This window comes from Morus notabilis, unplaced genomic scaffold (genome assembly GCF_000414095.1).
Source record: "Morus notabilis unplaced genomic scaffold, ASM41409v2 Scaffold375, whole genome shotgun sequence".
In the NCBI taxonomy this organism is placed as follows: Eukaryota; Viridiplantae; Streptophyta; class Magnoliopsida; order Rosales; family Moraceae; genus Morus; species Morus notabilis.
In genome coordinates, this window is record NW_010365977.1 from 126,362 (window position 1) to 142,841 (window position 16,480).

General features: G+C 32.6%; 1 protein-coding gene across 1 annotated transcript; it reads left to right on the plus strand.

Annotated features, from left to right (window-relative positions):
* The first annotated feature begins 6,148 nt into the window (after positions 1–6,148).
* LOC112093765 lies at positions 6,149–8,039 on the plus strand. The gene is made up of 3 exons (XM_024172837.1): positions 6,149–6,459; positions 6,880–6,950; positions 7,658–8,039. The coding sequence occupies exons 1-3, from the start codon at positions 6,203–6,205 to the stop codon at positions 7,711–7,713; spliced, it is 384 nt and encodes a 127-aa protein (XP_024028605.1). The 5' UTR covers positions 6,149–6,202; the 3' UTR covers positions 7,714–8,039.
* Positions 8,040–16,480: the final 8,441 nt, after the last annotated feature.

Below are 16,480 nucleotides of genomic sequence, written 5' to 3' on the forward strand. Positions count from 1 at the left end.
GAATGCTGAATAGATGAAGAAATATATGTACTTATTTTGTTTTCCTCCTTGTCAATACTGTGACGGCTACCTCATGGCCAAAGTATTTGTGAAAGTAACTTCTTTAGTAATGAAAAAGAACTTCTTCTCAGTACAACTTTAGTGTCATACTCGTTGAAATTGTTTTCTTCTTTAGTGAAACATAGAGACCACCCCAGTTGTACCAATGTCACATACAAAGTGAGTGTTCTTAATTTATGTTGCTTCACTGTATACATAACATTGCAGTGTTGGTGATATGCATTTTTGAGGCATAGATTGGCGACCGATTTTTTTTATTTATTTTTTTTCAAGCTGTGCAGATCTCACCAGTTGTTCCTTGAGGAACGTATGACCCTGCACATCTGTTCGCTACTAGAACAGTTACGAACTAAGGTTAGGGCTTACCGTTTCTATCCAACTCGATAGTTAATTGGATTTTTTTATCTTGAATTTTTGAGGCAATTGTTATATTGTTTTGTCTGTGGCCTCAGTCCTTCAACTTGAAGCCTGCTGCAGCGACAAGGCCCAGCATTCCAGGTCCTACTCCTAAAACCAACTTGAAGGTTGCTGCAATATTGGAGAAAGCAAATGCAATTCGTCAGGTTCTCTCTCTCTCTTCCTCTCTCTTTGCCTTCCTCTTTCTCCTAGTTGTAAACGAAGGAATAAAACAGAAAATTTAGATACATTTAAAGATTAACAAAAAGGAAGAAATCAGAAAAGCATATATCAAAAATCTGGTGAAGAAAGATTTAATTTCATACTATTTTTTCAATCTCATTCATCTTGGTGAAAAAAAGAGAAACTGTATTTGACTATAAGATACTTGATGTTGGATTTTGGTGTAAATGTATTCTTTTTTTGAGATATAAGGTAGATTACGCTCCTAGTTTTTTTACTAATGAGCACACTTTGTCTATGAAAATGGAACCTTTTGTTGAATTTTCTCATAGCATGACCGGCAATTGGTTATCTTTCTTGTTTTTCTTTTTTAGCATAACGGTAGCTTATGGTGCTTCTTTTTTAAATATATCAATTTTACTAATTATATTTATTTATTTCCAACATCATAGCCATATCATGTTTAAAAAACAAATTCATGTTTTTCCTTATAATTTGTTATAAATGAAAGTAAAAATAACTCAAATCTATTTTTAAAAGTGAAATTCAAACTCAAATTATTCCTTAAATAAAAACTATTCAATAATCTAAAAACCCGAATCACCACATTTAACTCTCACAGCAAGACTGACACATGCGAAGCACGTGACTGCAACTAGTCTCTATCTATAAGTATATTAGATATCATGGTTGGTTTATTGTAGCTCCCCTCACATTTGTACCGTTGAAAGCTTTCGTCTTTGTAATTTGTTGTTCCTTTTTTTTTCCTCATAGCTGCTCTTTTTTCCCCTCCCCTGAAGTGTTAGTGTTTTGTTCTTTGCATTTTCTTCAGTGTTTCTCTCTCTTCTTTTGTGTTATTCTCTCCCTCGCCTTTTCTTTCTTTTTCTTTGTCTGCTTCTTGATTGTCCACTTGTCTCTCTATATTTTGATGGACAAGGAACATGTTATTTATGGCTTTTAAGATGACAATGTCTCGAAATTATTACATGAAGGTGAGATATTTGCTAAATATATATATATATATATATATAACTCTCTCTCTCTCTCTAAGGTTTTTATCAGATATGATATTTTTCTCTTTTATGCAGGTTGCTTCTCCATCAATTGGTTACGATTCTTTCTTCTTTTTGTTTTTCTTTTTCTTTTTTTTTCCACTTGGTTTTTTAACTTTTTCAAGTTATTGATGAGGTTCTTATTTTTATTTTTTTTGTTGGAAGGGTATTGATGAGTCGGTGTTGATTGTTTTTTTTTTGGCACAATTTCATTCCCTTTTTAAAGATCTTTTGGAATTTTCATTCATCCGTTAAAAGTTAATTGTAATGGCCGGATGAAAATAATGACGACACTATAATGTATAGTTGTTATAGCTAAGGCCATCTGTACTTATAAAGACTTTTTTGTTTTGTTTTTTTTTTTTTGCTCGACTCCTTCAAATTTGAACGTGACTGGAAGATGATTGAAGCATTTGTTCTAAAAAATAGTTAGGTACTATTTTATCCTATATGTGTAGAGAAAAGTGCACCTCTAACATTGAATTTTGAAAGTTCCTTTTTAACTTCTCTCGATGAAGTCATGGTCCCTTGTTGGACACTGTATTGACTATTATAGTATAACGTGTATTTAACTTGAAAATCTTGTGCTCCTATTAGAATCAAGGTCTTTGCCTAGTTATTTTTTCAAAGAAAACTTAACACTTGTGACTTAGTGCAGAGGAAAAGTCTCCATTGTTCTTTGTCTCCCAACTGGTGTGTCATGTGCAGAGAAAATTCAGAAACAACGGATCATTTATTCATGCATTGCAAGATGGCTCGGAGTCTTTAGGGAAAATTTTTTGGAGCAGTTAAACTGAAGTGGTGCTTTCTAGCCTAAAGTTGTGCTATTCTGGTGGAGGTTTTTGGGGTTTCCGAAGAGGGAAGAAGGCTCAAACCATACGGAGAGCAATGCTTTTAGCTGCTCTTTGGGTAACGTGGAATGAGAGAAATCATCGAATTTTTGAAGAGAGTGAGATGGTTGTTGAAGACTTATTTAGAAGGCAAAATACCTTACTTCTTTGTGGGCTGCAACAGATGCCATTGTCTCTGATAATATTAGGTTGGAAGACATTCTGAGTTGAGATGCTGGTTGTGTTGTTATGTAATCTTGTTTTTTAATTTTTTTTTTGGTTTTCTTTTTGCCTTTTGGATGGATATGTCATCCATCTTTAATCTTTTCTGTACTCTTTGTTCTGCGTTTATTTTTTAATAAAATTTTCACTTGTTTCTTATAAAAAAAAACATGTATTTGCAATACTTGTATTTGTTGGATCCATAACCTAACAGCTACATGAAAATCTTGTGCTTGCTTCTGTTTAACCTTATCTTTGTTTTTGAGGTTTTAGTTTTTGCTATCTTTTAACTACTTTTGTGTACTTTGACAGAGACAGATATGTAGCCATACATAGAAGTGGTTTTTGAATGTTCAAGAGAGTGGAACTAATACATTAGATTTGTGTTTATCTTTTAATACTTCTAATTGAGTGTTTTGTTAGTTTTAGACTGGTTTTAGTAGTTAATTTTGTATTTTTAGTTGATTTTGCATATTAGCAACATTTGGAGTTCGTAGTTGAGTGTTGGAGTAAGCTTTGGAGCTTAACTGAGATTGGAGAGCCTCGGCCTTGAAAGATGGCGCCTAGGCCTTGAAATGGTTCATTTGCAATTCAAAAACCTGAGAGAAGAGAGCCTCGGCTTTGTACAATGGAGTCATGGCACCAAATTACGCAATGAAGCAATTTTCTGCCCAGGGCCGCGGCGCCAAATAGTAGGGCCGCGACGCCCAAATAGTAGGGTCGTGGCTCTACTTTGAAGCATTGTGTGGATAGGCTATTTTTCAGGCCAGAGCCGCGGTGTCCAAATAGTAGGGCTGCGGCGCCCAAATAGTAGGGCCGCAGCGCTACTTTGAAAATTTTTCCAACTTGAGTTCATTTGAGTTCCGAAAATTTACAAAAATACCACTACGATTCCAAACACTATAAATATGATTTTTAGGGTTATTTTCTAGGTTTTTTTGGGAAGAAAAGGAGGAGGAGAGGACCCCCTGCCATTATGGCCTCCACAACAAATTAGCAGAGCCCTGTTGGAAGAGCTGAGAGAGAAAAAATTAGGAGAATTATTTTGGGGAATTTTGGGTCACTCTTTTAGGATTTTTATTTTTAGTTTTAGGTTTTGCAAGGGAGAAAATATTTTGAAGATCAAGAATTGAAGATTGAGGATTGAAGAGTCAAGTTTGGAGTCTGTGACCTCCATATGAGTTTTTTCCTTCTAATTTCTCTATCTCTGTATTTTTGTGAATTGAGATGTTGAAACCCTTGATTTATTTTATTTTTATTTTTATGTTCTAATTTTCTTTTGCTAGGGCTACGAGATTACCAATTCTATTTTAATTTCATTTCATTTATTTTTGCTTTCAATGAATTAATTCACTAAGAGTTTATTATTCATGGTTGTTATATCTTTCTCTATGCTTAATGCTTTCAATTATCTGGCCAATATTTGAATTGTTTTGGAGACCTAGATTGAAACCCCAAAAAGAGATTTTTAGGAATAGCTTCTTGTGAGAGAAATCGTAAGATGCATGTGACATCTAGCGATAGTAACATGACTTGTGTGAACAATTAAGAGAACCATAAAGCATAATGAATTTCTAAGGTGGTGGAATTCACATTGAGAGATAGTGGGTTTACATGCTAGGAATGTATTTGATAGCATCCCTAGAATGACTATTAAATAATTTAGGGTTACGCGTTCTAACACATGAATAATAGGCAATATTAGTAAGCATAATGAATTAAAGAAGATTATATTTGGTAAAATCAGTTGCCCTAGTCTTTAATTTGTTTGAGTCTTTTATTTATTTTAGCTTTACTTATTTGAGTTTTTATTTGTATTTGCTCTTACTATTTTTCTATTTTATTTTAGGTTGTTTAAATAATTTTAGAGTTAACCAATTTCGATACTTAGTTAAAATTTTACAATTCTCGTGGAAACGATACTTTATTCACTATTTTATTACTTGTGTGCGATATTGTGCACTTACAATTTTCACATTAGGGACCAATGAACAAGTACCTCCCCCTTGGGCATTTTTTTTTTCATCCATTTCTACATAATGATCCATTTTATTTGTTTTCTTTTTTTAGGTCTTATATTTCTAATTGACAAAGTTCATTCTATTCAACTTTGTAGATCACTACAATACGAAACACGAGAAGTGAAAAGGCAAAAGCCGACGATTCACAAGAAGAGGAAAGCTTAGGAGTAACAGAGGAAACCTAACGATTCACACGAGAAGGGGACAAATGATTGATGCAAAATTTTGAAGAGTAGATGTGAGGTTTCTCTTGGCTCTTTTCAACTGTTTCTTCTTTTTTATTTTCTCCGATGACTTCTCCTCCTCATTCTTTCCGCATTCTGATGAAATAACAATAGATCTAAATGGTTAAAATGTTAACTGAACCCCGTGTTAATCCTGCTTGAACTGATTGGAGTAATCTATGGGAAAACTGTAAATTTTTTCCCATATTTTCTCAGTTTAGGATATTTCACTGAGTTAAAATGTCGATGAGAGTGTTTATCATTACAAAGTGTATTTTGTAATGTATAATGGCATAAGGATCCAAATTGTTGTGTTTTAATGCAAGTTTTACTCGTTGAGAAGTATAGTATAGCTTATAATTGCATAAGCATCCAACCATCTGTTATTCTTTTGTGAAGAATAGTTACCTATCATCTTCTTTTAGGTTAATAATTACATTTCTCTTTTCTTCCTCAAAGTGTGTTGTATGGAACATTTAGTTGATGTCTTGATTAATTTCTTTTCAATCTTCCCACAAATAAATAGTAACAACAGGAAGTACGTGATCTGAGAAGTTAACAAAATATTACTTTAACTCATTTTATCCTTAAGAAAACCATCCCTAGTTTTATTATTAGATTATAATAAAGTAATTCAAAAATATTCTACATTAAAATGAGATATATTTTTTTTAGTTGTTTATTAAGACTTGGCTAGAGTTCATCCAAAAAAATAATAGATTTGTTTATTGGTTGTTTAAGTGTTACTAAATTTAGATTACTTTTGTAGTATTTTTTGTATTCTATTCTTATGTTAATTTTTATTGATATTATATGCCATTTAACAAATATTTCTCTTTCATAAAATTACAACAAAGTATCATTGCAGTTAAGACATTATAAGATAAATCACACCACATTCACTCTCTTCTTAATCTTTTCTCAATGAAAATATCCAAAAGTTATTTTCAAAATTATTACTATATACTAAAGGAAACCGTCTTGGCACCGTTCATCCACACTCAGTTTACTGTTTTTACAATAGTGTTATGATGATTTTGCCCTTTTTCTCTCTTCTTTTTTCGTTTGTGGGTTGTGGGCTTCTTGGTCTTTTGAGGTCATTTTTTTCCTTTTTCCTTTTGCTTCTTTGTAGAAGCTTCTGGGTTTTTTCTCAGATAAGGACGACCTCGCTTCTCTTCGGTTTTTCTCGCTTCTCTTCGCAGAAGCTTAAAGAAATGGAAGCTTTATCGTACAAGCTTTTAGCTTTTTCTCTCTTCTCTTTTTTTTTCTTCTCTTTCTTTCTATCGAGCGATTTTTTCTACTCCGTCGTCCCCGATCCTTACCTCTGCACCACCACCACTGTCGCCGTCAGCCCTCCTTTGATCATGAGGCCTGGGCTTTTTGGTCATTCCACGGGCTTATGCCTTTTTCTTTCTCAATCTCTCTCGATTTCTTTCTTCTTGGCTTCTTCGGTGCTTTTTTTCCCCTCCCGGTATGATCCGTCTCTCTCGGTTGGTTTTGGTCGTAATAATGCATTTCTTCCTTTGTGGTTTAAGTGTTTTTGTTCGTTTTGTATCATTTGGGCGCAAAGATTTGGGAGTTTCATTGCTTTTTTCTTCATTTGCCCCTTTTGTCTGATTTGGCTGGAAATTTGGGGTTTTTATCGGCTTCTTCTGGGCTTTTCCACTGCTTTCATTTGTGATTTATGTTGATTTTTTTTGGTGCTCTTAGTGGGGAGCTCTCTGAATTTTTTTTTTGTTGCTTCTCCGTCGGTTTGATTAACGGTTTTGGTTAGGGTTTTTATGTCCTTTTGTTGGAATGCATGTTTTTCTTTCAATTTTTTTTAATGGCTGCTTTGTATAAATTTTTTCATGCTCAGCAATATCTGTTGCAATTTTCTGTTGACTAACAGACGGTGTTTTGTTGATCCATGTGCTTTATCTTCGGCTTTGATGGATTTTTGTGTGCAGACAATTTATGTAGGTCGGTGCATTTTACCTTGGCTCATTTTCTACCGAGTATGAATAATCTTTGATTTTTTTTTTGTCTTAATTATTAAAATGATGATCTGTGCTCCCTATAGTGTTGATTTGTCTTACTACCTTGATGATTTGTACCCATTTTGCTGCAGAGGTATTAAATGAATTGCCAGTTTCTTTCTTCATCCATTATCTAGAATCTGTACCAATTTTAGGGGAAAAGATTGTTTTTCCCCTGCTTTTTTCTTCTCTCTTTCTCTTCTGTTCGGTCCTTTTTTTTTCTTTTTTCTTAGTCCAATTTCAGTCCAATTTTAGGCCTATTTGTTTATTCATTTGCTTATTTATTATCTATCTATATTTCTTTAGATTCCTTACCGTTTACTACTTTATATCTTCACTATTGCATCCTTTACTGCCCTTCATACTTATTTGATGGATATTTCACGTTTCATATTTAAGAAATAGAAATGTCTATTCTCCACATGCTTTTAAAATACAAATACAACATTATACCATAATCAAATTGAATATTCTCTTATGTCTATAAGTATGATTGTTCATTGACAAGGTATAACACATGTTAGAAATGAGAACTAAAACAATGGCCAACAACCAAGAAAAAATATTATGGCATCCGTATTTTATCAGTTTTTTCTTTTGGTACCTCATTTGTTCATTTGTTTCCTTACTTATTCATCTATATTTTTCCAGGTCCCTGTCATTTACTCCTTCATATACTTATTGCTGCGTCCTTTTATCGACGTTGACCCTTGCGTGGTCTGTTTTGGTACTTGCGGTGATATTGGCAGCATTTGAGGTTTTTTTAAGAACTATTGTTGGCACTGGATGTATGAATTTGCAATCGCAATATTAATGTCCATTGTTTACGGTTTATTATCTATGTTCGCATAAACTTTTGCTATACTATTGATAGATATCACTGATGTAAAGAGCTGAGAAAAATTCTCTTTTGCTGCCAGCAAATATTAGTAATCATACTTTATTTTCAGCTGTTTTTTCTATATGGCGATGATGATCACATTCCATTCTGACAGAGTGAGTTCCATCTAATTTGTTCAAAAACTGCTTTCAATGTGTTCTCGCTGCCTCAATTCTTACTTTACCTATCTTTCTTGACTTAAACCTCTTAGCTACGTCTTTGTCCTTTTCTTCACCTATTCCAATGCTTCCACCCTTTTTACACAATTCTTTCTCTAAAAGATTACTTATACATACATTGGCTTTCTTCTCCTCTTTGCTATTTTTGCCTTTTCTTCTTTTCCCTTTGTTTCGTCTGATCTCCCTGTTTTACTTGCTTTTGATTTTTTGACTCTTTCCTATTCGTAAAAAAATCAATGCTTTTCCTTTGTTCTCTTAGGTCACTTGGTGGTCTTTGGACAAACTTATATTTTTATTTTCACCGGTCATTTTCTGTGACATACATGCTATAATCTATATGATGGATATAATATCTTAGAAATGTTCATGAAAACTCGAATCTGCGAAGTGAATGAGGCCTAAGTTTGTTTATCCATCATATGTTGCCAAAGTTGCCGGAAATATTAAGTATCTGAGCCATCATTGCTGTATACAAATATCATGATACTCATGTATTATTACTTTTTTAGGTCACTTTATTTTCTCTGCACATTTCTTTATTTATTTAGTTAGTTATGTGTCTATATTTTATCACGCTCCCTATCATTTACTACCTCATTTTCTTACTACGACATCCTTCACTGTCCTTGACAGTTCCTTAGTCGACATTCGTCCTTCACACTTGAAGCATTACTTCACATCGACCTCTTTTCTATTACTTCTTCAACTCTGGATGCGCACACTTATTCATCTTCCTACAAGAGATTTATATGCATGTGCTTCATTTTCCTCATGGTTGATTTCTATGGGTAAATGCCTAATTCTTTGTTCCCTTTGCTTATTTTGTGCCTTCATTTTGGCTAAATCAATCTCCTTTGATGATTTGTGCTGATGATGTGTAATGCCCAGGATGTTAGTTTGTACTCTTACATTGATGATCTGTATTTCTTTTGTTCCTGAAGCATTAAATGAATTGATGATTTTTCCTCTTTTTATCGTCTGAAATGTGCAAAAAATCTGCCACCGGGAAAAAAAATGTGATGATCTTTATATCTATTGTTTTTGAATCATTAAATGAGTTGATGATTTGTCTTCCCTTTATTGACCGGAATATATAAAAAAAAAAAATGCCATTTCAAAAAGAAAAAAAATATGGTAGTGGTTTTTTTTTTCCCTCCCTCCTCTTTTTAATCCTTTTTCTTCTTCTCTCAATTGATTATTATTTACTTTTTTCTTTTTTATTTTATTTTTTCCTCCCACCTTACTTTCCTGATTTTAATCCGATATTACTTTTATTATTTCATTTAATTAAAAATATTCTTCTCCACTCTTTATGCACCGACTTCCAACTGCTACATGTGGTATTGCTATTGGTTATTCTGCCCTTTATATATGCGAGATGTTATTGATGTGTATTAATTTATTGAGTAAATTGTCCTCTATTTTTTCCACACCTGACATCGTCCTTTCTCTATCCCATTGTTGATCATTTACTGCTCTACTTTATTTTCACCCATTTACTGCTCAATCGTTATAGCCCAGTCTCTTTCACTTCTGTTTGGTTGGTTGATATTCGTTATTTAAGTCAGTGTTGTCAACATCTCTCAGGTACTATTAATAACTTTCCTCCAAATGCTTTAATTTCTGCTCTTGATGCTGAATTTAGTGGTTTGTTGTAATGCTATAATTTTGTGCTATTTTTTATAGTGTTTAGAAAAATTTATTTTTATTGTTGATAAATCATAGTGTTCTCCGATTGCTTCTTTCTCTGTTCTTTATTTGTTCTATAACCATATATATATATATATATATATATATATATCTGTATGGTTTTCACTTAACATATATTATCTTTAATTGGTTTTAGTGTGTGAGAATGATTATTACAAATGATTTTCATCTGCTTTATCTCATGTAATTTCTTTAGAAATTGCTGTCAATGTGCTTTTGCCATATGGACTCTGAATTTATCTGTAGTTTTTGACTACAGGTTTTTAAATATCTTCTTTTTTTTTTCCTCCCCTTCTACTTGCTCTATCATTTTTGTCTTTATGACTGTCTTGCTTTATCTTCGCCTATTTACTACTCAATTTCTTAGGCTGTCGCTTCGGCTCATTCTCTATTTAAGGGGGTATTCATAACGCTGCAGGTACTATTAATAACTTTTGCCTACATCTTCTTAATATTTGTTACATTGTTTTCCCGAGTTGCTATTACTATTTGTTGTTTGCTATGGTATGCAAAAAAAATCTTTTTCTATTGTTACACCTGTCTTTTTTTGACTTCTATTAATACACAGTGATGATATATTCGTTTTCTGCTGATTTCTTTCATAATCATATACATGTGTGTGCAATTATTTTTGCTCACCGTATTTTATCTTTATTTGGTTTTGATATGAAGTAATGGTGATTATAACTAGTTTTGGCCTCTTCATTTTTATATAATATGTCCAAACCTCTAATAATCATATATATATATATATATATGCATGTGTGTGCGTGTGCAATTATTTTTGCTTAGCATATTTTATCCTTACTTGGTTTTGGTATGTAACAATGGTGATTATAACCAGTTTTGGCTTCTTCATTTTTATGTAATCTATCCAATAATTACTGTGAATAAGCCTTCCATACTTGAATTTTAATTCCATGTTCTGATTTTGTCTGTAGTTTTTGACTACAAGTATCTGAATGTCTTCTCTTTTTTTTTTTTTCCTTTTTACTTGCTCCAACATTTTTGGCCTTTTTAGCTGCCCTGTTTCATCTTGGCCTATCTACTGCTCAGCCTTTTAGGTTGTATCCCTTTTATTTGTATTTGGTCGGTTCATGTTCTTTATTTAAGGGAGTATTTTGACCTGTGGCAATGATGATTACAGTAGATTTTGGCCCTTTAGTCCCGTTTAATCTGTCTAAAAATTGTTGTGAATAAGTCTTCCTCATTTAGACCTTAATTCTGCCTATTCTTTTTTACTCGGAACAGTTTAAATGTCTTCTCTTCTTTTCTTTAGTATCTGACAGTGATGATGATAACTGGTTTTGGATTCTTGAGTTTCACCTAATATCTCCAGAAATTGCTGTGACTAAACTCCCCCTATTTGGATTTTGATCTTTTCTATACTTTTGACTAAGATAATATAAATTCCTACCTTTTCTTCTTTTGGTCTTCCTTAATTTAAGGCTATTACATTTTAGATACCTATTTGAATTCAATTGAGATTTGATTTATTTCTGTTAACTGAATTTCCTCATTTTCCTATGTGTTTTTGTCTTCTGTGCCTTCATTTTCCCCATTGTTGTTGGCTTCAGCTTTCCTGGTTTCTTTGATTCAAATAAAATATGAGTAGCAATTTATTATTTAATGACTTCGTTCCACCTATTTCCTCTATTTTACTTGGCTGAAACATAGAACCACACTGCGGTCAGAGTCTGTCCAGCCTCATTGTCTTTCTAATGTTCATGTTTAGGTTCTCTTTTTTAATTCACCTGATAGTTTTTAGATATATTTATATTTTGCTCCGGCCCTTTATTTTATATGACAAAAAAGACATAATCTGTATGGCAAATATAAGATCTGATTAATTTTTGTGCTTTTATGCAGTTGCCATTAATTGGTAGCCATAAAATAGTCATATTTCTTACACCTTTATGCAGTTGTCATTATAGACCTTCCTATTTACTGATTGTGTATCCGACTTTCGCTTAAATTAATCTCTTTTGCATTTATTGATTTTGCTGATCTATGTTGATGATCTGTAATGCCTAGGATACTCATTTGTATTTCTATGTTGATCTGTGATTTGTGCATTTTTTCTTCTTTTTTACTGATCTATGTTGATGATCTGTAATGCTTAGGATACTCATTTATACTTCTATGTTGATCTATGTCGTTTTGTTTTTACAGAAGCATTATGATTTGGGGATTTTTTCTTCTTTTTGTTGTCCGGAATATGTACAAAATCTGCCCAAAAAAATGTATCTTTTTTTCCTCTCTCTTTTTTTAATGTATTTTCTTTTTCTCTATATTGAACATTGTTCTTTCTCTGTGTTAAATATTGTTAGGGGTTTTTTCTTTTTTTTCTTTTTTTTCTTTTTTGCTTATGATTTTCTTTTTTTTCTATCTTTTTTTTTTTGGCTCTTTTGCCGCTTTTAATCCCATCCCATTTCTATCATTTTCTTTATCAATGAAATTTTTTCTTTACAATTTTCATGCACCGATTTCCAACTATTACGTGTGGCATTGTTATTGGTTATCTTGCTCTTTATGTATGCCAAATGTTGTTTCTGTATATTAATGTGTTATCTAAATTCTTTCATGTTTTCTCTTCCACACTTGAGATCTCTCATTTTCTGCTCCAACGTTGATCATTTATTGCTCTGTTTTACCTTAGCCTATTTACTGCCCGTCTTATTCCTGTCTCTTTGGGTTATATTTGGTTGGTTGATATTGGTTATTTAAGGCACAGTTCACAATATTTCAGGTATTATTAATGATTTTTGTCCAAAAACTCTTAATATTTATTGTTGATACTAAATATATTGTCTTGGCCATCACAGCACCAACAACAAGGTAACATATATTCTCCAACTTAAATCAATTATACATAAAAAATGATATTTATTATTTGAAATACACATCTAACCAATAATTTTTATTTCAGTCCCCGATTAAAAACAGCAACATCTACATCAACATCAACACTAATATCAATTCATACGCAAATACCAGATCTAAAAAGATCTGCCACAAAGTAAAACACAATTACCAATTTATATTATTTATCAATATAAAAGACGAGTCATTATTTTATGTACATATTTAACAACTTTTTATCATCTCAATTCCTAACAAAAGTTAACAGAATAAGCTAGAAAACGCTAGGTAATATAATTATCCCTAAATCAAAATATTTCCAATTCTCTTAATTATCAATACCCATTTATTTTCAAAATTTATATTTTACAGTTAAAAAGACAAATAAGGACAAAGCACAAAGACAAAAGCTCAGATATACTGTAATCAGCTTTTTACAACATTATCCAAACACACACATAGCTAGTGAACTTCTAAAGGAACCGAAATTTTTTTAGCAAAAGAAAAAAAGAAAAAAGGAAACAAAAATTTAACTTTAATTTAGAACTCACAATTAACTAGAAATGTACGGCACTGTTCAACTTATGCAGAACGTGCTTCGCTTTAATCGGTGTATATTTACGTCTACAATTTCTTCGGAAGTGTGTTTGCTGTAGACTTTTTCTAGTTTCACTGTTCATAGTCTTTGTTAACTTATTTTGTCTTCTAGTGCTTTTTTCCTCTCTTTTCTGTTTTCCCCCCTCTTTAACTTGGCTTTGATGTGTTAGCTTTTTTCTTAGCTCTGGTTTGGAGCGTTACAGCATGCAGGTTATGTTTTTAATTTTCTTCTTCTCTTTTTGATTGTCGTTACGCCTTCTCTTGTGCTATGTTTTGTTCGCCATTTCTATATATTATTGCTTTTTTCTTATTGTTTTGGACTCTGAATTTGAAGAGTTGAGTTTTTAGGGCATTGAGTTTCCTCAAGATGTCCTTAAGCAGTTGTTTTTTCAGTTAGTTGCTTCAAACCTTGTTCCTTGTTGTCTTGCTCAGGCATGATAATTCCACACTTATTTGTCCTGTTGTGCTGTTCCTTTTAGAAATTTTTAAGTTCAACTATTGTTATCCACAATTATATTTTTTATCCACTATAAAAAATTTCATACCACTTTTTTTCCGTTTCCCTTTATATATATATATATATATATATGTCTTTCTCCATTCTCTCTCCATGATCTCTCTCTCTCTCCTCGCTGTCGCTGTGGAGTGACGACGTTGTGAACTACTTCTCAGGACGAACTCCATCCAAGCGTTATCGTGTCATACTTCTTTCCCGGCCAAACCCTGTCGAAACGCCTTCATGAACTACTCGCTTCAGAGAGGTCGGATCTGGTAGCTGAGAGGGCAGATTGCGATGAGGGAGTAGAGAGAAATAGCAGTAGAGGAGAGAGAGAGATCCGGCACGGTAGTGATTGAAAACGCGTGGCAGAGGAGGTGCGTGAGGGTTGGATTATTGCGGCTATGGCTGGAGTTTGGAAGCGAAACTGAGGCCGTGAGCGACGGGGTTGCCGGGGTTTTGTAGATTGGAGGCTGGCGAGTCGTTTGATGTGGGCGGTGACAACCGGAGACGTCGACGCTGTGGTGATTGGCGGTGGCCTGCGTGGCGCGTGGGGAGGTTGCTGTGTTTTTGTTATTTTTTTTTCTGCTCAACGTGTTGTTGTTATGTAAAAAAATGAAGGGAACAAAAATTTTGCGTTTTTTGTGTGGATTCTTTTTTTACACAAATTTTGTGTGGATTCTCTTGTTTTGAGAAAAAAAATATATTGAAAAAATAACCTATAAAACCTAAAAAATAACCTGTAAGATATGAAAAGGTAACTTAAAAGATATAGAAATATAACTTGCGCATAAGATGAATTTAAAAAATAATAGTAAAAATAAAATAGTGTTACGTTTTTTATGATTTTTCTGAACATTTCTCTTTTTCTTCTGTTTTTTGTTTTTCGTTTTCTTCTCTATTCTTTCTTATGTCTTTTCTTTTTGCTATGTTTTTTCCTTTTCTTTCACCTTGTTAGCCTTTCTTCGTGCTCTCCTTCCCTGCAATTGGATGAACACATGCCACGAGTCTTTGCCAAAAAAGTTTTGCTCTTTGTCCAAAATAAAACTCTCCTTTTTCATGGGTAGATTTTTGACGGCCGTAACTTTTTTCTTTAATGACTTTTTTTTTTTTCATCTATTTGTATTTTCCTCCTCTTTCTCTAAGCATTTGGATGGAAGTCTACTAGTTTGGGCTTGTAAGAGGAGGCCATTATTGAAGAGAAATTGGATGGGAGACCTTTGCCTAAAAAAAAAAAAAAAATCGCTCTCTGTTTTTTGGATTTTTGATCTTATTTTCCATGACTTTTTCCAAGTCTTTCGTCTTAAAATTTCTCTTTACGAAAAAAGAAAACAGAGAGAAAAGGAACTAGCGTCCGACTCCGATATAGTTGAAGAATTAGGGCATTAGATTATTTCAAGAAGCATCCGATAAAGAATGTGGTTGGAGAAGACATGATTGAGATTGACGATAATAGTTTGGAGTAGAAAATATTTTAATTTTATCAGCGTCCAAAGGAGATTAACAGTTTGGAGTGGGAAAGATTTTAATTTTTATCGAGATCCACGTTGATTTTCTTGTTTCTAAAAGTTGTAACAGGTAAGAATAGATTAATTATTCCTGTCCCGGGAATTCTGTTATTTTTTTCAGAAAATTTAAGTTACAATGGTTGCCTCTGAAGCATTGCTTAAGTAGTGATACAAGGTCTTTGTATTACTTACCAATGGCTAATTGAATGGAACTTGTATGAAAGACACTGAATATTTTGTAAATATATCCCTGAGAATGTCAGTGTATATCTAAATACTAGTAAAATTGTGAAGAAAATAAAAGGCTGATACTAGTTGTAGATGTTTTTTTTGGGAGTCTTTACTGTGCGACTCCCAATTTTTTAAGCACCGGTTGAACACTTTTATGAACCTCTTAAATTAGAATATTATATTTTTTAAACTTGGTATAAGATTAAAGAATTCTAATAAGTTTTTGTTAGGGTTTTTGGTACAATTGTCCCTGAATTTGTCTTGGTTTAGTAAATTATTGCCTTCCAAACTTGTAAATCTTTTATAATATGCCTCATTTAATTGAATTTGTTTATTTTTTTTATTAGATTTAAGCAATTAAAAGTTTAAGATATTAAAATATTTATGTTACATTTGAATTTGAATGTTAAAATTTTTGACTGAACGTGCTCTTTTGAAACTAATTAACACAATCATCATCAAAATAGGACATATTGTTACAATTTTATTAGTTCAGAGAGTAACTTGTCAAAATTAAAAGTTTAGAAGGCGTTAAACCATGACAAATTTAAGCAAATCATTTTATGACATAGCCACCACTCATTTGAGCAAATCATCATCCACGTGGCAAAGCTTGTTAGATTTTTTTTAATTAAAATTAATAAATGGTCTTCCTTCCCATTGTCCATCTTAAAATCGCCGGCGCCTAATAAGTGAAAAGCTTATAATGAAGGTGCGATTGTTAGAAGATATCAAAAGTTGAAATCTGATTCACTTGGAGAAGCCATGAGAACTAAGAAATTAATGTCTTGTTCATTTTACCGATTTAAGTTTAGAATTTGAGTTTTACTACAGTAAAAAGCTCTCAGACACAGTCACATTTAATTTTTTTATTACAGTAAAAAATTCTCACATAGAATCACATTTCAACTCAAATTTAAAACTCGAATCAGCGAATTAAATTGGTCGTAACTTTCTTGAAGATTATGAATAACTTCATCAAATCAACAAGAAAAAATCCAAAAAATTCAA